Source organism: Puma concolor, chromosome B3 (assembly GCF_028749965.1).
Source record: "Puma concolor isolate L17-30 chromosome B3, mPumCon1.1.hap2, whole genome shotgun sequence".
Lineage (NCBI taxonomy): Eukaryota > Metazoa > Chordata > Mammalia > Carnivora > Felidae > Puma > Puma concolor.
Genome location: NC_141672.1, coordinates 24,243,073 through 24,267,160, shown reverse-complemented (window position 1 = coordinate 24,267,160; position 24,088 = coordinate 24,243,073). Strand labels below are relative to the sequence as shown.

The following is a 24,088-nucleotide window of genomic DNA, read 5'->3' as shown; positions in this document are numbered from 1 at the left end:
TCAGGTTAAATCTCTAGTTTCTGCCAAGTTACAAATTAGCATTTCCCTGGGCATTTATGACATTTGCTTTGCTCCACAACATTGGTTATTTCTTTGGGGACTTTGGCAGCCTCTTTCTTTTCACAATCCTCTTTTACCTTCTAGCACCATCTCTACATGGATGGGAAGGGCTTTATTAGATGAAAGTCTGTTTTACTGTTTAATGGTCTTGCTTGGGGGATAGGAGAGTTTTGAGAGGGTGCATAGTATTTTTTTTCTTTAATTTTTGTTTTATCAGGCAACCTTCCTTTCTCTTCTGTGAATTCCCAGCCACAAGATAAATAGCCTCGTCTCTTACAAGTTAAATACAATTACTGCTATCAAACCTAGAGTCTTCCTGTCCCTGTAAATGTCTCTTAGAAGCTGATAAGTGTTTCAAGGCAAACTGTGAGCTTTTGGCTAATGCTAAAATTAAACATAACCACCACAAAACGACAAGAATACACACACAAGCGCAAGCACATTTATATACACATACATGTTTACATGCACACACACCCTATGGAAGGGAACATTTGGGATAGAGGGAAAAGGAACTCATAAACACATGACACATGGACACAAGACACATGTCCCCGAGACACTAAACCAACACATGACTCAAGGTTATTTATGATACAAGTAAATAACACGCAAAGGAGTTTGTAACCATTATGAAGATTTACACCAGATAATATGACAGCAATTATAGTGACTAAAGACATTATTTATCCAGAATTCATTTGTAAATGGGGCAGTGCTTTTGATATAGAGAGTTGTTCATCAAAAGAATAGTGTTTCTGGAAACTTCTATAGGACTTTATGAGGTACACATCTTGGGTCTTGGTTCATGCTTTTCTCATCTTTCATAGACTGCCTTGAGATTTAGAAGGGAAGATGGAATTTAACAAATTAAAAGCCATATGTTAATTATTTACTTAATCATACATTAAATGGTATATATGTTATAGTCTAGGAACTCAGTGAGAGAAGTAAAGAGAAAATTGAGGGTCACTTCCAGACCATTAAGGTCATTCAACTAGATACGTAAAGAAAAGGATTTCTTAATTTCTGTGAATAATGAGTACATGTACATATGAAACCAAACACTTTCAAGATTAGAAATACAGTGTGGTCACCTTTTATGTGATTTTTAAATGATGCTCACTTGAGATTAATGTGACATAAAAGTACTAATGACATCTCACTCTATGCAAGGCATCTATAATTAACACAGATTCTTCCAAATTAAACCAATCATCAAATGTTGCATAATGTCAAAACCAGGCTAAGTGAATTGTGTTTGATTTTTCCTATTGTCACCAAGAAGCTCCAGTTTAGATAGTAAATAGAAATTCTGGTCTACAAAATGGGTCTTAATTATTAAAATTCAGAATCATTATCCTAACCGTAAAATGCAACTACCCTGTACTGTTTTCTCTCTGCCCCAGAGTTAGATGGACATCAAATGCCCTAAGACCTGTCCAAGAGTGTAGCTTTATTTATAGAAAAATTTCCCACTTCAGTCTCTTCAGTTTAAGTCTTATACAAGGTTTCAGGGTCCCTGTAGTTATTTAAAGTCTAAAAAGAACATTGAGCTTCTTATAGAAAGGAGGTGCATAAATATCCAATAATAATAATATATATTCACACACAGTATGTCATTTATAATTCTATAAAGCACGGAGGGTAATGAAAGGCACTCTAAACTGTAAATCACTCAATCGATTGTAATCATATTGCAGCTCATCTCAAAGAGATAAAGACTTTCCACTCCTCTAAAATCCCTGTCAATACCCCAGCAGGCTGAAGAAGGAGCAAAGCAGGGTCAGAGGAGGAAAGAGAGAACGAGTCAAGGACAAAGGGACACTTTTAATCTTCAGTTCATGGAGTGAATGTGGACTGGATTTGATTCCCACTGATACTTAGTTTGGTTTATGAGATGCTTTCTTTTTCACATGGTACTTTTATAGCCTTACAGTAAGTCCCTGATGCTCTGTGTGTGCCTCGATGGAGGGGTTTGCCACATACCAATGATTGATATACGGTGCTGCAGAAGAACAATTGGGAACTTAGGCATATAAGTGGAAAATGACAGTTCAAGCCAAAAGCTAAGGTTATATCAAACTGTATGTTGGAAATGAGTTGATAATGGGCCAGAAGAAAATTTATATTGTATTTTCAAACAGCAGTGACACTTCAGAAGTCTCTTCACTAACTGATGTTTCCTTTTATTAAGAAGAGATGTTGCTAATCCCCCATCCTCATCAACAGGGTGAGTTTGAGTGGAGTGATCTCCTTATTATGCATTTATTCATTCCACCACTCAACAAATATTAATTCAAAACCTACTTTGCATATGAATCCATGCCAAATGATGGGTAGATGATGGGAAATAAAACAAAGCCTCTGCCCTCAAGGATCTTATAGCCTAGTGAAAGAGAAGGGCATATACACAAGCAAGATAATTTTCATACTTAAATTTTATTACGCAGTTATTAAGTGCCAGGCATCACACTAAAACTTATATTAAATCTCTAAAGTAGCCCTAAGAGGAAGAGACTATTTTTATCAACATTTTATGAATGGTAACATGGAGGCCTGTTAGGTTAGCTCTCTCGGGGTTTTAAGCTAGTACACAAATACCTGGAATTCAAGCCTGTATCTCTTGGGAGGCAAATGTAATGCTTCTGTGCACTAGACCATATTGTACCTACAGTTCTAAGTAGCATAAGAAGGCACTGCAGGTGGCATCTGGATTCAGTGGCACACATAAGTACCTGATGGAGCCTGAGGACCAGATAGGAGTAGCATGGGATAGAATTTGGGATGTGACCTAGGGTCCTCTAGGACAACGCTAACCAACTCTGCTCCCCTACTTACCTAGACATACAGAAGCATAAACTGTGACATGACAACCTGCAACATTCACACTGAAGGAACGAACGGGCAGCCATTGTTCATACCTTATTTCACTTAGTGTGATCTGCCCAATGGTTACAGGAGACAAGTATTAATCTCTTTCTTTTATAGAAGAATAAGCCAAGGTTCTGGGAGCTGATCACATTTGTTGCAGTCACAGGTGCATAAGGTGTCAACACTGGGATTCTATATAGATTTTTGTTTGTTCCTATACTCCTCTCTCTTTCTCTTACCCCATATTTCCATCTGTTTCCTAGGGGTACTTCAGTTTGTATTGTGTATAGAGCTCAAAATCATTTGGCTGACAGAGGTAAATTCACATGCAAATTTACTATTGTTTTCCACATCCCAGTGCATGCAGTACACTCTGTAATCACATTATTAAACATTTACTAGAAATGTGTTTCTGCCTGATGCACAATTGCCAGTCTCAATGTTTAATTAAACTAAATTTGTTTTCATTTTAATCACATTATTGAAATGTGGTTTTCTCGGAGTTCAATGGTGAAATCTTCATTCCAAATGCCTGCAAGTATGTGAGAGCTGTGTATCCTGGACAAGGGTATGAGGATATTATAACATATCCTTGAATAAGGGATTTTAGGGGAATAATGTTAATTAATAATACGTGACACTGATATAGTACTTATTTTGTGTCAGGCTCACAGATTATCACCTTGAATTCTCACAGCATCCTAGAAAGTGATTCTATTATTATTCTCATTTTGGAGATGAGGAAACAGAGTCTCAAAGAGTTTGAGTAATATACTCTCCAGTATCCTACAACTAGTAGGTGATGAGGCCAACTTGGATTTGAACATAGGCATGGAAAACCTGATTGATTTATTTTATTTTATTTTATTTTAATTTTATTTATTTTATTTTATTTTATTTTTTAATTTAATTTAAGCGTTTTCTACACCCAACATGGGGCTCAAATTCACAACCCCAAGATCAAGAGTCACATACACTTCTGACTGAGCCAGCCATGCGCCCCCCTGATATCTTCATTTAGAGAAACTTCTTCTCTAAAAGGCCAAATAATAAAAATTATAGGCTCTGCAAATTATGAGGTCTTTGTTGCAATTATTTAACTCTGCTGTTGTGCAAAACAACCCTAGACAACACATAAATGAATGGGCAGTGCTGTGTTCTAATAAAACAATTTACAGAAAGAAACTATAAGCCAGATTTACCCATTGGTTGTAGTTAAGGAGTCCTCGATCTAGATCATGCATATTTTGAAGCCTATAGCTCTGTTGTTACTGATCCATTAGCTTTATTTTGTGGATTGTTTTATCTCTGTTAAGAATAAAGGGAACAAGATAATCGCTAAGTGGATGAGTTAAATCTGAGAGACATGAGGATAGTATTGTTAAGTAGAGTACTGTAGACCCACTGGTGAGGTTAATTCAGGATAAAGAAATACACAAGTGGGACACACAATCCATGTACCTGTACTTAAACAAAAATCCAACCATACACTGTTTTCTTAACTGAACACCAAAGACACAGATTCAGTTCTACCTTCATTTATGTTATGTCGTACATTGCTTAGAACAAGTTCTGAAAATAACAAACTAAAAGCCTTAATATTTCTCTAGTTCTGTTACTTCTACTTGTAACGGTAAGTGGTAGTGATCCAAATACACTCTTTCTCACACACTTCTTAAGGGAGTTGCATACTTTTCTTTTGAATTTATTTATTTATTTTTTTAGCCGGCTCACCTTCCCTAACCTATTCTCCATAGCCCTTCTGCATAAAGGCTCCACCTGACCTCTTAGCATTTATCTTTTCTTTTACCCACTCACTGATATGTCCATCTTCTGAGTCCCAGAGAACCTTCTTTTCATTTTCTTGGCATTGGTTGTCCCTAACTGGTTGTTGGGAGCTTCCTACTTATGCTTTTATTCTGTTTTTGGCCATTGATCTGCCATTTCTAGGGTGGACTCTTCTTAGATGTGATCCAGCTTATTTCTTTTTGTTCACTTCTAGAGATTTTAGAATCTGTTTCTATTTATTAAAGGAACAAGTACCAGATTCTACTTTATAGATGTATGTATATGTGTATGTATATGTATATGCATAGCATGCACAAGTTTAAATTTTTAAAAATCAAACTAAGGAAGACCAGATTTTACTGATAGAAAATGGCAGCCCCTCCACATTTTTCTGACCTCAGTATTGACTCTGATAAGAGTCAAAGTTTCCACTCTCAGAGTAGAAAGCATATACCACCAGACTTTGCTCTCTACCACCCAAGCAAAGTAGTCACAGTGAGGGAATCTATTAATTCCCCCCACCTCTTTTTTTTTTTTTTTTTGACTCAAAGTGGCAATATAGCAGGTGTTCAATAAATGTGAAACTGCACATCTGTGCTGAAATTATTGGAGACTTTTGATTCCATTGTGTATATACAACAGTGTACATCAAGGTAAAGAGTATCCTTTACAAGCATTACATATGCTTAATTTCGGGGCACCTGGGTGGCCCAGTCGGTTAAGCCACCTCTCTCTCTGCCCCTCCCCTACTCACACGGTCTCTGTCTCTCTCAAAATAAATAAATAAACTTAAAGAAATTTTAATATACTTAATTTCATTTTAAATAAAATCCAAATATGACAGATTTTGTTATTATGAAAAGCTTTTGAAATTTTACTGGGAAATTTTCTTTGTTGTCACAATTAAATCTTATTTGAGATGATTCACTATAGGTCTTGAAGAGTGAATTTCCCAGTGTACTTAGACAAAATGGTAGAAGAGAAAAAGAACATTCAGGCATCCATGAAAGTTTAAAAAATAACTAAATATAAATCTGACATAGATATATATGTAGAGTAAAAATAAATCTAAAATCTTCTCAGACAGCCAAGGTTTAGAAATACTTAGTAGGTCATTTTCAAACCTATATAAAACTGTTGTGAGCTGTTGACTATTTCAAATAAAATAGGAATTTATATAAGTGAAGTACAAACTGAAATAGAACCAAAATGCTTTTAGACTTTCAAAATGAATAGCCGGAATTTTACTGAATTTTCTGTATGGTGAGGGTGGAGCTGGACCTCCAGAGAGGAAAAAAAAATGAAGCTAATACATGGAAAAGAAGATATTGCTCCCAGGGGGCAATTGAGATCTCCTAGAGGGGAGAAACCAAGTGAAATCTAACAGTCTTGCTTCATTTTGTAGCTTTCTTCTACTAAGACCTCAGAGAATTTTGAGTTCCAAGAAGGTCCATAAAGGGAATTTTGAAATACTCTTAACAGATCTGTTCTTGAAATAAGGCCACTGAACTGAGCAAGGTGCTTTGCCAACACATTGACTCAGAGTCCTGACCAACCCTGATCCCAGGCCTTTACGACAATTCTCTGGCCTTATTCCCATCCCCAGTAGCTGTACAAAATTCATCCACAACACTTCTTCCAAGCCCTACCTTCTAGTGATCTGGTTGAAATGCACTAGTAGTTGTAGAGGTCACCAATAAACACTCAGGCCAAAACATTAATGAACTTTTCAGTCAGTAAATCCAGCTCATTCTGTGGCTGCATAATTACATAGCTGCATCATTCTGTCAGGTTGTAGTTGCTTTAATTTTTTCTGGTCAATGAGAATAATCAATATAAGTATACTTTGTTCCTCTTGCTTGTGGCTTTGATTTCTTGATTTGTGTCACTCCCCTCCACGGCAGCTACTTTGAACAAGTGAACTGTTAACTGCTCAAGAGTTTGAGCAGTAATTGTGTACCTTCAAACCTCACTGCCTTTTAAATGGGTACTAACACCTGAAATCCGAATTGTCACAGCCAACTTCTAGGGAAAGAAGCAACCCTAGTATCTGCATTCCTTTGTTAACAGAAACCATGCAGATCCTTCTGTGTAAGTATTTATTAAGCATCCATCTCTATAAATCTTTGTACTAGGAAGTGAATAATAAATAGGAATTGGGCCATTATTCAATCAGAATATATATATATATATATATATATATATATATATATATATATATATAATTTATTTATTTATTTTGAGAGAGAAAGAGATTGCAAGCTTGAGCAGGGAGGCGCAGAGAGAGAAGAATAGAGAGAAAATCTCCAGCAGGCTCTGCACTGTCAGCTCAGAGCCCATCATGGGGCTTGAACTCACAAACCATGAGCCCAAGACCTGAGCTGAAACAGAATTGATCTCTTAACCAACTGAGCCACCCAAGTGGAAATTTATTTATTTACTAATCACTGTGTCTAGGTTCCCTTTCAGAGTCACACCCAGATACAAATCTTGGAAAGAAAAAAAAATAATAAGATACATCTTTGGACAGCATCCCTGAATTTGGTTAGATGGGAAATTGCAATCCCTGTTCAGAAATCTAAAAACCTGTAAGGATTCCAATGTGATTTAAAATAAGCCACCATCGGGGCGCCTGGGTGGCGCAGTCGGTTAAGCGTCCGACTTCAGCCAGGTCACGATCTCGCGGTCCGTGAGTTCGAGCCCCGCGTCAGGCTCTGGGCTGATGGCTCGGAGCCTGGAGCCTGTTTCCGATTCTATGTCTCCCTCTCTCTCTGCCCCTCCCCCGTTCATGCTCTGTCTCTCTCTGTCCCAAAAATAAATAAACGTTGAAAAAAAAATTAAAAAAATAAATAAATAAATAAAATAAAATAAAATAAGCCACCATCCCTGATAATCCAAAATGAAAACATCAAAACAAGAAAACTGCATGTGCTTCTCTCACCTGTTTCATCTCTGGTCCTAATTGTGCCTTGTACTTAGTCATGTTCTCAGTGCTTTTTGACAAGAAAGCAATGAGGCATCAGCAGACACTGCATGAACTTCAGTAGGCAAATCGAGTCACTCAAGGGCCTTCTTTTAATATCTTGGATCATTATTGCAAAGATAAAAGTGGGGTTTCTGAACGAGTAAAATTCAAAGGAACTTAGCAATTAGATTGGTGATAATACTAGATCATCTGGTACATTTTCTTGGTTGGTTCAGAAATTTCTACACAAACGGACTACTCTGATTTGACTAGTATAATTTGCAATGTTACAGATGATACAGTTTGCCTTTCTTCTACCAAGAAAATAGATCTGTCTTATTTCTCCTCTTCAGCTTGAAAAGCATTTTTGTTCAACTCCATTATCACTAGGAATGTCATTTGAAATTATTCTCAGTCATTTCTTTAAATCCTAGATATTTTTTTCTTACAGATATCTAGGAGCTGTTTCTTGTGGAAAGGTGCAAAGTTCTATGGAGAATATATGAAGACATTCTTTCCTTTGAGATATTTATAAATTCTCTCTACACAAGATACACACACACACATCAATGGGTAAATACTAAAAACCTTGCATTTGCGTCAGCACAAATAAATACGTGGAAGCATAAAATAGCCTAATGATCTTTAGGTAGTCCTCAGATAACCAAGATTTAATATCATGTTATTTAATATCTTATATTAAATAGTTAAAAGAAGGGAGAGTTATTAATATTTTATTCATATATTTCAAATTTGTAGGTTTTAAGAGGTTATAAGAACCTTGGTAATCATTTAAACTTTCAAAGATAATAAGTTAATAATTCATTGGAGTCAGAGCACCTGCCTCTGTTTGAGGTAGCAGTAGTCTAGTCATCAATTTCATGAATATTCTTGAGCACTTAATATGTGTCAGTATTTCATGTCACTCTGTGTTAGAAAAGGGATTGTGGAAGTAGGATGGTGTGAAAAGATTTTTCTTTAAATCTTGTTTGTAAGGTGATTATAGTTTCATACCAAACAATAGCAACAGCAACAAAACATGCCCTCAAGAACTGATATTCACTTGCAGGATAGAGGAGTCTGGGTTCTAGGTAAATATTTTAAATGTATGGATAATATTGCAGAATTGTTGACCACTTTCTTAAAAGTATTAAAAAAACTGATTGTCTTTTAAGAAATTGATATTCTGGCCAATACATTTACAATTTGAGCTAATACTCGAGGTGTGACTTAAAACATGACATACTTCTAATTATTGACAACTATGTGTCATTGGAGTTGTCAGTCAAAACATCTAGATGTTAGCTGTTCTTACTCTTTATTTAATCCCTTAGCTTTTGATTGTTTTGATGCTTCTCTCTACAATCCAACTGCCATGCTAATGTAATACAATTCTGACACCAGCTATTAAGTCCTGGAAAAATAACTTCTAAACTCTCTTCAGTGAGTTTATGAAGGTCACTTTTCGCTGATCCATTAGCTTTAAAAGGAGTTGAAAAGGCAGGGCCTGCTTTGTAAAAGCCAAATTGCAAGGTGGGAATGTTGTTTTGTCTGGTTTTGGTCTTCAATTCAGTGTTTTGCTTTGGTTTTTATTGTCTTGTATTAGTAGGGAGTGTGGTGAAGTGGATCTTTCTATTCTAAGCCTCAGGAACGCTATTTGTAATCAGTGATTATTCATATCCTGCAGGAACATCAATGGTTTGCTTTGGTTCAAAGGTTGGAGTAAGGGATGGGAGTAAAGGCAATGTTAGCTCAGAAAAAAAGGCAATCCTTTTCTATTCCCCACGGAATCCTTTACGGAGTAAAAAAAAAAAAAAAAAAAAAATCCATTGGTAGGTAGGGGCTACAGTTCCAGAACATCTTGCCATTAAGTCCAGCCTGCTTTTCTTACAAGCCTCTATCTACCCCTCATTTGAATAGTGATGACAGGAGGTTACATAAGTTGCTGAATAGCCCCTTGTTACCTCTAGAGTCAGCCCCACCACCCTCCCACTCTTAATCTGGTCCAAGCTAGAAATGGGGACCAGAGAAGTATCAGCGCTTCTCTGGTTTTCCTGCCCTGTCCCGGCTTCCTCAGGTTCCTGACCTGTCCCTCTCCTCTGAGGAGCTGTGTTACTGCATCCCTTTCCTTCGAATAGATAATTATCTCTTAAGAATGAACAAGAGGGCTAAATATAGGTCGCAGGTCCTTCCTGATGCCTCCCTGTCTCCATTCCAGGACCCCTAAGTCTTGCACCACACAAGCTCCTCTGACTCCACAGATAGCAGCTGAGCACCTCCCCCTCTTTCTGTTGGTCCTTGATGGAAACCCTCACATAGGAAGCTGCTTCATTTACCCAATCTCTGCTTCCCAGTCTTTGCTGGATTTCCCAACTCCCTGGCTGTATCTGAATAACAGAATCGTTCCAAACCTTTGTTACTGATTGGCTCATGTGTCTGTGGGTCTTATAGGTGTGTTTTTCGGCTGGCTTGGATGGAGCTAGATGGTCTTGATGGCCTCCCTCACATGTTTGGGGCCTCAGCTAAACTGGAGGAGTGGCTTGGATGGCTGGGGTCTTTCTTCTCATGGTCTCTCATCCTCCAGGAGCTGAGACTGGTTTTGGCTTTCTTGATATGGCAGTCTCGGGCTTCAGCAGCGTGAGAGGGCAGCACTATCATGCCAAGGCTGTTCAAAACTCCACTTACATCCTGTTTGCTAATGTGCCCTGTGCAAAACAAAGCAAGTGTCAGGGCCAACCCAGAATCAAGGGGTAGAAAAGTAGACTAAAGCTCTGATGGGTGGAGTGACAACGTCTCATTGCAAAGGGGCGTGGATATCAGAATGGAAATGTAGCTATTTTGCAGAGAGGTTTAGTAGGAAGCTTGGGAAAGGTTGTCACAACTGTAATTGTATTTCCTTACACATTCGTTCTCTCAACCCTAAATTCAGGACTCAATATGAAGTTGTAAACTAGTGGCTTTCACTGAGGAATTGTCCCCTCCCTACTTTTTTTTCTTTAAAGTATGACACTTTGGAATTAATCTTGGCTCTAACTGCCATATCATATGGCTGCCTTCTTTTTTTTATTTTCCTCAGCATGTCTTATCACTGTGCCTAAATTGAGTTAATTGCTTTTTTAAAAATTAAATGTCCATTTTTTAAAATTTTAATCTTGTTTTTATATTCCCTTTGGATACTTTCAAATACTTTATCTGCTTTTGTTTTGAGTATTTGTGATATATTGGTGTTATTTATGAAAAGAGTTTTATTTGCATAGGCTGTGTTGCCCAGTTCAATTTTTTTCCTTTGCTTTTCTTCTCCCCTCCCCACCGCCCCCCCCGCACCTTTTTTTCTTCTTTTTAGCAAAGATAGTTATGCTATAAAAACAGTCCCCTTGCTGATCTATAATTTTCTCTAGACATTTTCTCTGAGCTCCATGCATTGTTTATCATTACCCTTTGTTTATAGCCAGATTTGGGGCCATGCTGCAATTCTCATAAACAAATCAATTTGAATTAATTTGCCAAGTAGAGTTAACGAGGCATTGTATGAATTCAAGATATACTACAACTATTGCATTCCCTGAGGTCATTTCCTCCCGGGGAAAATTTTGATTCTTGTACCACATTGCAGTAGTGTATATCTGACCTTTGAATCTTGCACCAAATGATGCGTGGCTGCCAACTGGTTCATTTTTTGAAAAGCCTCGGAAATGCCATCTAACCAAACAAATAGGAGTTCAGACAATTCTTTAATTAATACCTTTGATGGGGGGGGAGGGTTATCTTTAAAATCTGTCTCTCTGATGCTTGCCTATGCTAGGAGTCCTATTTCCAGTGACATTTTAAATGGGAAGGTTGAGAAACATTCAAATAGGGAAAACATATTTCTTAGATAATCTTTGAAATCCCTTCCACCTTAATATTGTACACCCCTTCTCCCAAAATATAAACTGTAAGTTCCAAAGAACTCTACTCCCAGAAGCAGCATTTTAAACTATAAAACATAACAACATTTGCTTAAGCAGGATCTCTGTGGTTGTGTATCCTTCCCTTCAAGCCCACCCCTTCACCGTTATACATCATCTGTCACCAACACGTCATCTAGAAAGGAAAATTTTCCCTCAGAATGTAAAAGCTGGGGGGAAAAAAAGGAATGTAAAGGCCAGTACGCACAAATGAATAGGAAAATCCAGTTCTCCTTTACTCTGAGGAAATGGTTTAGGAAATAGAGTTTCTCAAGGGAGTTCAAATCTCTGGGTGTTAGATGTATAATTTCCCTGATGCTTAAGGAATTGAACCCAAGCCCCCATTAATGTCTGCTCAGTCAGAAGACAAACCTAGGTTGGGAAAAGTGTCCCAAATTTTACATTGTAAAGAAGGATGAATCTCTTAAATTTGAGACTGATACATACAAATTCTCAAGTGTTTTGTGTAACAGAAAAATCATTATGCATTTAACTGTATTTAACAAAGAATCTGATAATGGCTAAGGACTAACATAGGCTCATCAAAACAAGTCTTACCAAACTAGTCTAATTCCCTTTGGATGACATTAGCAAACTGGCAGATGAGAGAATGTTATAGACACAGTGTATCTTCATTTCCCTGGAAGAGTATAATATCAAGAGAGCTATGACAGTATCTTAAGAAGATCTGCCTCTAGTTGAACTGAAACAGTGAGATGAAGCTTTTTAGTTCCCTGTGTCTATTGCTGTGTAACAAATCACCCCAAAACATAGTGGCTTAAAACAACAAAAACTTACCATTCCACAGTTTCTGTAGGTCAGGATTTGGTAGCAACTTAGTTGACTGGATCTGGATCAAGGTGGCTGATGAGTTGACATCAAGATCGCAACTGGGTCTGCAGTCATCTCAAGACTTACATAGGCATGGAGGGTCTGGTAGCCTCAGGTCCTTGAACATGTAGGTCTCTCCAAAGGGCTTAAGTGTCCTTATGATATAATACTAGCTTCCCTAGAATGGGTATTGAGAGGGAGAGGGAGAATGAGGGAGGGAGAGAAAATGAGAGAGAAGTCACAGTGCCTTTTTTGACCTAGTCTCTCAAGTCACACACTGTCACTTCCAACATACGCTGTTCTTTAGAATTGAGTCAGTACTAAGAAGAGCCCACGTGCAAGGTTGGAGAATCAAGCCCTGTGTCTTACAGAAAGGAGTTTTAAAGAATTTGTAGACATTTTAAAGCCATCACAAAATCCTATTCTGTAAATTTTTCAGGGTCTTGAATAAAAGCACAAAGTTATGCTTATCAAATTTGCAGATGGCATAAAGCTGAGAAATGTGTCTCCTACAAGAGACAAAAGGCCTAGAGTTAAGCATTTTCTTATCAGGTCGGAATGCTGCTATGAAAGAAAAATGAATAAATTTAATGGGGTGTAATTAAAGTCCCGCTTTGAAGTTCATAAAGTGTGTTGCGTGACCGTAAGATGGCCAAAACTTTGCAGAAAGCAATTCAGTTAGAAATCGTGCTGGGTTTTAGTTGGAAATAAGCCTCATGTGTGACAGTCCCATGATGTGGTTGTTTAGACAAGTGTTGCAAACCAGTATATTAACCAGATCAAGGGTGGGTAGTACACAATACAGTGATTGTGGTCTTTAGATCCCTTGGGAATAATATATTCATTTGTACGTATAAGGTTTGAGGTTGGTCTAGAAGACCTATAATTTATAAATACCAGCAGTTCCATCAGATCTAAACAGAAGAATTCCGACAGCATCGGTTTATCATGGCATCAGACATGTTGATATTGGTGTGACTTTCCTATTGATGAGGATGAAAATGTTTATATTTGTTACCCATTAAAGTTGTCCTTCCATACTTCCTTCCTATCCTCTGAGCTGTATAGGAACACTGCACATGCATGATATTTTTTTTTCTTTTTACCAAATATTCTAGCATACTGCCGTTAAAAACATTGAGGTTGATTTCCTCTGCATGACAGGAATGAAAGGGAAAAGGGAGTGGAGAGAGGAAAGTTGCTAGAAAGAAATGAAAGAAGCAGATTAAAGAGACACAAGAAGACAGAGGGATGCATGAATCACAGGGAAGAATGACCCCAAAATAACACTGTGGCTTTTGCCTCAAGGAGGAAATAAGTGATAAGAATGAAAGGCACCTGGGGGGATCTGGAAGGGGTCATATGTCAAATGGTTGAAGACTGGACATTAGCGCTTCATGTCAAAAGGAAATTTGAAAAGACTTGACACTAAAAATTGTGTAGTGAAGTAATTTTTGTGAGTTTACCGTCTTTTGAGTTTAACCCTTTTGAATTGGGCACTATTTTAATAATAGCAACAATAGTGACAAGTCCTGTATTGAGCACTTAAGTTGTGCCACACATTGTACTAAGGACTTTATATACCTTTAGTTCTCACTGCAACCCCATGTTGCGGTTATTATTATAATCCTCATTTTATATATGAAGCAAATACAGCTTGAAGACACAAGACATAGATATTTTAAACATGTTTACCAGAAAGGAACTAGACAACATTCAGACATTGCTATTGACTAGTCTAGCTTTAGTTCATATTTTGGAATAATTATGGAAGGAAATAAAATTTTGTAGCCTATTTATATTTTAATTTGTAGCATGTCATTTTTGAAAGTGGCTCTTAAATAAAGAATAGATGCTACATAGATCTATTGTACTGAAGCAGATTCCATTAGAAATTGCTTGAAAATATTCCTTTAAATTATGTAAACAAATAAAGATATTGCAGTCCTGTTTTAGTAATATTTCTGGGATTGAAAGTATCCTTTATGGGTGAGGAGAAATGAGAAATTTCAGGGGAAAAGGGCTTTAGAAAGAGAGTTGAGACTGGCATCAACATGCAGGGAAAGGGTAGGGACTGGTAATATATGTTCTCATTGTTGCATCAGGGTAAATGGTCTTTAATATAATTACATTTCAACAGAAATGGCACTTTCATTTAGATTTGGGATATGAAAGAGAAGTTCAATGTTAACGTATTTGCACAAAAACTCACCTCAGCCAGGAACAAAGGTTAAGGAATTGAGACATGGTCACTTGGATACCTGGACATTGACCAGGGTTACATCTCTAACATGGTCCTCATCTCTCAACATGTGTTAGGGAAAGATCCTGAGAATTAAAATAAATTGTAAACTCTCCCCATTCTCAACCTCTTTGAACACCTCCTAAACTAAGCTCTTTCCTGGATTATTGCATTTAATTTGTATAAAACCTTGCAATAAAGGTTATTATTATCTTCTTTTTTTTAAGTGAAGAAACTCTAGTCATCTAAAGTAAGTAAGTTGTTCAAGTTCACAGAAATGGTAAATGTCTGAGATAGGATTTCACCCAGAGTCTCTCAGACTCCACAGCCAATGCTCTTTTCGTTCATGTTTGAGCCATCTTTGCTTCAACAGCTTAACTCCAGTAGCCTAGAGATGGTGAATTGATACAAAATTACTTTGATACAGGAAGGGAATAATATGGTTTTCCACATATGTCTTCCATTCCTGAACATTTCCAAAACACATGAGATAGTAAGATTCCTTGGCCAAGTTAGGGTATGCCTGGGTGACCCATACTGCTTTCCAGAAGCAAACATCTCATCACTTGGGAAAGGTGGATCCCTTGGCTCACAGAACCACCCAACTAAGTCTGGAGAATCTTGCTTACTTAATAATGCCCTTGTGCTCTTAGTCTGTTAGTTCACTTCCCCCAGTTGATCAGTTTTCTCCTCCAAGAGATTAATTTCTTTCCTTAGCACATGGTAGGATCAAGCTCATAGTATATAAATAGTTCTTTTTTCTTTAGCCCCAAAGGTGTGTTTTGAGGATTAATGAGATGATGCTTATAATTGCATTTTGAGCTTTTTGGTTGAAAGGCGCTTTATAAATACTAGTTATTTGGTTTTTGTTGAGGTCTAATCCATCACTTACAAGTGGCCAAACATTCAGGATGCCCTCTGGGTAGCACAGTAGCCCACTTTTTGACTCCGAGGGGAGTTCATCTGAGTCAACATCAGGGAGGAGACCAGAGCCAAGCTTAGAGAATTTCCCCAGTTCCTTTTCTTTAGTGTCTTATATTTGCTTTGAAACTCACGAAGTGTTCTTTAGGGAGAGAGACTTTGTAAGAACCTCTGAAAGCCCTACTACTTGAGCCTACTCACATCGATTTTCTTTTGCCTCTGGCTCTAATACATAGTATTCATTCTTTGACTGTTCGTTAGACCCATGGTCTCATTTTTTAGTGTCAAGAAAACAATAAAAAAAAAAAAAAAACCTTTTTTTTCCCTTTTATTCTAGGACTCAAAACAAAATGCAAAAAAAATACCTCTGGCATTAATTTTGCACAGATGAATGCTGTTACAGTATTCCTATTAGCATGTCCATGTGCTTGACAACATTTCAGATGGTATTTATAGGAATTTTCTGCCAGCCTGGTGCAAATTGCCAGAACCTTTAGGACACTCTTCCTCAACACAGAAGCAGTATATCCTCATTACCTGTGGCTGGACCAAGAAATCACATTAGTCAATGCCTGAATTGTTCCTTTACTTTCAGTGGTTTAAGAAACCCACTTTGTTTTGGAAATGGGGTTAGCTGAGTATATTTTAAAAGACTCAGAAATCTAAAAAGAGCAACAGCTAGGAGATTTAGGGGATATTTAGGATGTTTTATTTTTCTATGTTTCATTGATCTTTGAAAGATAACCTTTGTCAGACCAAATGGAATATGCCCATGTTTTGAATGGAGGCCTGGTAAAGTCCTGAGGCCATGGAAGTACACCCTTTAGATCATTAGGGAACAACTGAATTGTATTAATAATGGTTTTTAAAACTTGAATGTTTTTCATACCCGTGTTCTGAATATGTCGTACCTCTTATTATCTTATACTAGGTCCAATGGTGAATTGGGAAATGGGGAAACTGAGGCCAAGTCACTTGCATGAGGTCACACAGCTATTAAATGCTAAAGTTAGAACCCAAAGCTAAATTGGTCTCCAAAGCCCATGCTTTTAACTCCTGTGCTGTATTAATTATGGCTTAAAGAAACTAAGTATAATAGCTAATGAATAGGATCTGCGTTTGGACCAATAGAGTATATAAAGGTGTTGTAAAATTTATTTTCCTTGCTATACAAAAGTTCTCTGTATCATTTCATTCTTCTTTTTAAAGAATACTTATTCCTTTGGGACTGACAACAAATTTCAAATTTACTCCTCTGGGAGTGCTTGACAACAAAGAGGGTCTGATGTATTGGGGAACTGTTGAAGGGTCAACTTGCCTTCTTTGTCTTACTTACTCTGTTCTCTTTTTTTTATCCTAAATAGATTCACTCAAATGTAAGAAACATGAGGTATTTCTGAATAAAGTTTGAAGCTATGTATGAACCAGTTGGGCCTCAATAATCTCACCTCAGAGTATTCTGTTCTTCACAATATTATAATTCAACAGTGCCTGTTGTATGCGTCTCCAGGAGTTGAAACACTTGATAATTAGAAGCAATGATACAAATGCAAGTAAATTTAGGAGGCCAGTGGCATAAAAATATCAATTTCTGATAAAAACTGCATGGACGCACACACAAATACACTCACCTACACACCTTTATTTTAAGTAGAATAAAATGTGACTAATTTCTTTTCTAAAGCTCAGTTCTTTGTAGGTGAGTGTCACATCTATATAGTAATTTAAGAACTGTCTATTTAAAGATCTCATGGTATAATTTATAGATTTCTCAGTGTGTTTGAGAAGTGTGGTCATTACATTTTGTTGGTCTAATTAGTAATGCACATATGTCTGTTTTTAGTGACATCATGACATTACTGTTCATAAGGCCATTCTTTCTTGAGGATATCATTACTTTCTATTGAAGAATTGATTTCACTCTTTGTTTAAATTTTCATACTGGTTGCTATATGAAATGTACAACTGAATGTCATGAAGGATTTAATACGAATGTACATTAATTTTTACAAGGTTTGCTCAGCTTTCAGGGTACTCGCTGTCTATGAATTCTTATGTTTAGAAGGTTGTTTACTCTTTAGTCAGTCTAGCAAATGGGGCTTGGGGTAAATGAACTCATTCTCATGCACATGTTTCTAAAACAGTTCTTACTAATGTTTCAGATAAATTAAAATAAAAACCAACAAGAACATGAAAAGAGACTAAGAACAATGTTAATGTGGCAATTTAAACCAGTTTGGTTTTCCAAATGACCTTCCATCTTTCACAACTTTTAACAGTATGCAAGATCACTATCATTAGTGCCAGACACTATCAGTCTGGTGTGGAAAACTTAAAACTTTTTTCTAAATGTCTTTAAAGCTGAGATGGAGAAGAATGACTCTCTCTCTTTCACTTCCCCATGGGTCTAAGGTTGAATCATGGCTATGCTGTCCTCCCAACATATCACTTATTGATTATCCAACATAGTTTTCTCTTTTACTAGCGTGTACCATGCCTCAAAATTATCTTCTGTAGAGCTTTAGGTTTGAGACAGAGTGTATGGGGAGGGCATGCTTAGGAGGACCAAGAGCCCCTATGTATTTAGAGAAAGTAAATCATTGTGCTTTCTAATTTACTTAATTTACTGCATATAGAACTCTGGCAGTTTGGAATTTTGGATACTACTGATTTTACCCTGCATGTTTCTAAGAATATTTAGCTTTATATTTGCTATCGACTTCACTAATCCATTCCACAGTGAGTGGAGAGACGGTTATCACTATATTAATGTTGCAGCCAACAACAAGTTACAGAAAACCCAAAGTAATAGAATATATTTAAGGTGAATCTGGCACAACCCATTTGCCATCTTTCAGTATAATGCTTTGTTGTAACTAAAACTTGAGAGGGGTCAAAGCTTATGAAGATGGATGGTATCCCTCGTGTTGTCTGTCTTCTTTAGGGGTAAGATTAACAGTTAGAGATATAGGTTCTTTTCAGAAAAGTGCATGCTCCTTTTCTGTGAATACATGTAAGAATTTACCCAACTTCATTTTGGATTAATAGAATTCTGAATACCCAAATCTACCAAGGAGGATCATTATGATAATCTCTAATTGGTAATTACATTAGCAGATAAAACTAACTTCTTTTGCCCTGAAGTTTGAAACACCAAGTTGCCTTTTTTTGCTTTTTTAATTTTTTTTTTTAACATTTATTTATTATTGAGAGAGAGAGACAGAGCATGAGCATGGGAGGGGCAGAGAGAGAGGAGGAGACACAGAATCCGAAGCAAGCTCCAGACTCTGAGCTGTCAGCACAGAGCCCAACGTGGGGCTCAAACCCACAAACTGGGAGATCATGACCTGAGTCCAAGTTGGACGCTTAACCGACTGAGCCATCCAGGCGCCCCAAGAAGTTGCCTTTCTGTTTTTTCTCCTTGCCTGCAGCCTCTCCCTTTCCTTTTTATTTGTGTAAGAAATAATACTCCATTCATTGTAGTTTATCCTTTGATATGTTAATATTATGTTTTATCCCAACCAGAGAAGATACCATGATGGAGGCTGGATACAGATCCGTAGTTGTCTCTTTCATGAGCTTTGTGTTTGTTGTTGTTTTTGTTATTAGTTTTTATTCCTTGGGAAGGAGAATGAGTCACTTTCTTAAATCGTTTGTTCATAGCAGAAATGAATGGGAAATCTTGGAAACATCTCCCAACATAGCCACCCCTTTCCCATCTTATACCTCACGGAAGGCAGGTACTAGTTTAGTCACATGTGGAATCTTCTCTGTCAATAATTCCTATAAGAAGGTGGCTCTGAGATTGAAATGCCATGGTGACCTTCTTTTAACTTGGCCTGTTGCTATATTTAATCCTAACATTCTTTCTGGCTTTTAGACTTTTTTGTAAATCGTTTCCAAGAGCATCTGTTTTGAGATTTTTATTTCATTTTTAATGTTGGTAATTTGGAATGGGATTCCCTAAGTTCCAGTATAGGGCTGTGAGTGAAAATTCATGAATTAAAATTCACTAGTTTCTGCTTGATCACTGTGAGGTTGGTTGATGAGACAGAACAGTTCCCCAAACATGGCTTCATTATTTTGTGATTTGAAGCATATTCATTAGGGGTATATCTCTACAATACTACTCTCCAAGTCTGTCCTAATTAGACAAATCATCCAGGGGTGGTAACAACAGTTACAAAAAGAATAAGGGGGCATCGTAGCAGTTAAAAGCATTATGTTTGAGGCTTGAAATTAATTAGATATTTCATGCCTGAAGGAGGTATCCTGAACAGGCTTTATGAATAGATACTTGTTCAGAAAGGACCTCTCATAGAAAGGTAAGAGAGAGAGAGACTAGATAAACATATAAAGCTTGCATCTATTAGTAGTAATAAAATTTAGGTACTTAAAAGTCTGCTAATACTCTATCACTATATTTATAGCTGCTTTGATTTACAAATATTTACTTTGGGTTTTCTTCTTTTTTAAAATGTAGAACAAGTCCGGACAGATGAATAGAGATGTAAAGAATCATCTGTGATACTCTATTTAGCATAGTTGATGAGATACCAAGGCCTCAGAATAAGAAGTCACCCTTGGCCATCAAGACTTAAATTGTCTTCTTCCCTCCACCAGAAGTTAGAGCAGTTACAAACACTTGAGAATAAGGAAGGACATGACCCCATGCTTCTGATAGGGTTCAGTACTGTGAGAGTAGATCATGCAGGACTGAGACAATGCAAGTTTCCTACCATAGAATAAAGCTGATCTGGTAGGCAAATTATTCACAATCCAGGAAAATCCTGTGCCTCCATTGGCCCAATTGAGGTGTGGTTGGGGTGAGATGGATTCCCATCTCATGCTCCATTTCCAAAATATGATGATGGAGCACTGCATAGCTCAGACTAGCCTGACCTCAAACCTGTCAACCATGGGCAGAGTGACTTCGACTCCACCTCTACTAAAGATAAATTGATATCTATCTCTAAAAACTTCATAAACAAACCAACAACCTAGGATGTTTTTAATGACGTATTGACTTTTCAGATTGTTTTTTAAGCTGTTTTTTAAACTTTAAAGGCAACACTGATAATGAACGCTTCCAAATGGTAAAACAGAAAATCCCCTTCAAATATAACCGGCCCGTAGAGGAGTGGCTGCAGGAAAAAGGTAACCGTCGTTAAAACTTTCATTTTAAAATCATTTGATTCTAAACCCTCATTTTTAAAGCCTGCAAATAAATGTTCCTTAAATGATAATCGCCTGCTGCATAAATGACTGTTTTAATTTTCATTATAATTTGTGTCAGCTTCCACCTGCCATATGTTGATAAATCATGCTATAATACATTGCCATTAAAATACAGTTAAAGGGACTAACATCTAGCTTGCTATCAGCGTGATAACCACAAACAAGAAATTCCAGGATCCTCTAAAAAAGAAATGTATTATGGCAATTTAACCACTGCATGACATTATTTGTTAATTTGTTTTAAATTACCTCTTATACCAAAGCTTTCTAAAGAAATTTCAAAAGTACTCTTTAAACTTACATCTTGAGGCTGTTTTGGCTTTACTCTCTAGCATGGATAACAAAACAATCATCAGATCGACTCTTATAACATAAACTGCCTAAGACAAATGTTATTAAGGGGAGCAGTGTTTTTTTAACAATTTGTTTTTAAACAAAGAAAGAACGAGAAAGATGAATTTTGCCTTTAGATTCAAACTTACAGAGGCAAAAGTATTTCATAAGAGGTTAATTGTGTCCTAGTTGCTGGCTGAAACTAAAAAAAAAAAAAAAAAAGCTTATTTTACACTTTGGTTGTATAATACCCTTATGTGTTTAATATTTATGCAACAAAAGTGGAAGTGGTTAAGACAATGCGTTGGAAAAGAAAGGCTCATGAAAGGCAAAACAGCAGTTCTGATTTACTGAAGAAAACAACCACTTTGTTAATAAAAGAGGGCAGCGGTTATACCTGATGTTAGAATTTTCTGTGTGGCTTCTATTTGTTACGACGTAAACTATTATCTTCCAATGAAGAAAATTCTCTATTTTCAGAAGCTATTTATTCCCTTCTTTCCTGAGCCAGTGCAAGCTACTCTTGTCTCAAGACCTTCAGTGGGTTCTTAAAATTCGTAGAGATTTGATGTAGTTACACATAATAAGTAATTGAATATATTAATATGCAACCTAAGCAAGCTTAATTACAGTCTTCAGTTGGGTGACAACATTCAGACCCTTAAACACGGAAAATCCTCACTGAGACTTAACTGTTTGCCCTGTTTTTAACGTATGTGGTCTAATTAAAAATAAATTAAGAATAACTCTAAAAAGCAAATAATTCGTTTAGTAATCACCAGCTCATAAAGTCCCTTTAACATTAAAGACTATGATTGCCTCACTTTTTAAAAAAGGAGAAGAAAACTAGATGCATGTCTGAGTCTCATGTGCCTGAGAGAACTTTTTTTTCTTTCAATTTTATGTTAATAATATTTTCTTTTACTCCATTGCCTTTTGAAGTCTAAGTTGAAGAGCATGCCAGGCGTTTTCATTTGTATAAACCATTATAAAGTTATGAGTAGGCTTTTAGTTTTCCTGCTGATAGCATTGTTATCAGTTGGCTTTCATATAGAAAGACACTTTGAAATATACAACAAATCGAGGGGGAAGGGTGGTTCAGGTGGGATGGAGGGCGGCTTTCTAGTTTCTTAACCAAATATGTATATGTTCATATATGCATATAATATCGAAAATGGTGTTTGCAATCTTGGAGTTTCTCTCTTCTGCATTATTTTAACGGAAATTACTTTTTTTTACACTTTGGGTGAGTAACATCTATTCATTCTATTGCTTTACCCCTTCCTCTGTCTAGCTAACCTTCCCTTCAAAAGGAGTAGAAAATATATACCAAAAGACCTTGTAAAGACAATGAGTGAAAAAGGGTAAAGATGGAAGGATGAATAGGCAGACGTATCAGGAAAGTACTTGGAATGCCTCTTTGAAGTTATTTCTGTCATTGGAGAAGAGATGTGGGTCACAACATCCCTGAGTCTGTTTTCTGGCTCTGTCTACTATTGACTGATACTTTCTGACCTTAGACAATCCACTTAACCTCTTTATATCTCAGATTTCCCATCTGAGGAGAGGAGAAATAATACTGCCTATTCCCCAAGGGTGTTCTGAGGTTTAATTAATTAGTCTTTGTGTGACACTGTCTGGAGACGTGCAAAGATTTAATTTAAGCAGTATGTGAACTTGATATCCAAATGAGGTAGCAATAATGACTTCCAAGAACATGGGCACCTAAAACAAAACAGAAAGTAACCTGCTACAAACCCAGTACTAGCATAACCAAATTGAGTATTATGGATAATAGAACAATTCTTAGCTTGGGTTATAGATATAGATATAATGGCTGCCTATTATAAAAAAACCACAATTGATCGTAATGAATAACAATAATGAAATCTGGCATTGATTTTGAGAAATCTGGACCAAATGATAAAACTTTCTCCAGTCAGTCCCTTATAATACCGCTTTTTAGGGAGAGGGTAGTGATGACTGATTCCCAGTTTATTCCCTTACTCCTGCTTACGTTGGAGAGGTAAAATGACGAGAGGAAGAGATGGTGGGAAACTGAGAGTTTCCCACTATTACTTTAGTGATTGCCAACTTTACTCTTAACTTCCTAATCCAAGGTACAGAGGGCTAGGAAAGGGTCTATAACCAAAAGAAAAATAGATATAGCCAGAAACAGACCATGAAATAGACAAGCAAACAGAAATCCATACACTTCCCATAGCATGATGGAAAATTGAAGCATAGACAACCTCCTTCCCTATTTCACCCAACTAGTGTCTTCTTCTCAAGAAATAATTACTCAGATCTCTCTGAGATCACAACCATAGCCAGAAGTGGAGCAGTGGCTTAATCCTGTAGCCCAGAAAACATGCCTTGCCCTTCTCCATGCTTCGGTTAGTCTTGAACAAGCAAAGACCACTTTATGGAGTGTAATGTGACAACTGGAATGAAAGAGATCCATCATTTCTAGCTAGTGTAATTCAACTTTGCATTTCAATTTTATCTCTATTTTTATTTGTAATAATTGTCAGAATGATATCACCAGGAAAATAAGGTGAGGACTGTTATTGATGTGAAGTGCTTTCAGAAATACTAGAAATATAAAATCTCTTACCTATAACTAGCTATATCTATTAACTGATCATCGATGCTAAAGCATATACGAAAAAGGAGATGAGTAAATATTATTGTTGGCCAACAGTTGTGTGAATGGAAGGGATAGCTTGACGTTGGGCTATCTGGTGTAAGCTACTGAATTGAGTCCTAGAGATCTCCTTTTAGGCAGCTTCTTCTTTATTATGTTAAGCTGTCCCCAATGCCTATGCCTATGCCTATACGGGTGTATTTATTCTCCCTTTCCATCATGACATTTCTTATGCAATAAGC

At 36.9% G+C, this 24,088-nt stretch overlaps 1 protein-coding gene across 39 annotated transcripts in view; it reads left to right on the top strand.

Annotated features, from left to right (window-relative positions):
- NRXN3 (neurexin 3) overlaps positions 1–24,088 on the top strand; it is a 1,579,173-nt gene that overhangs the window by 1,404,188 nt on the left and 150,897 nt on the right. For 25 of the 39 annotated variants that reach the window (XR_015252137.1, XR_015252136.1, XM_086709135.1 and 22 more), the window contains one exon: positions 20,696–20,785. The exons of the other annotated variants lie outside the window; for them this stretch is intronic. Coding sequence is in view for 23 of the 25 variants with exons in the window: in XM_086709135.1 (XP_086565261.1) it covers positions 20,696–20,785 (90 nt within the window). In the remaining 2 variants the exon portion in view is untranslated. The remainder of the gene's footprint in view (positions 1–20,695; positions 20,786–24,088) is intronic. 39 annotated transcript variants of the gene reach the window in all.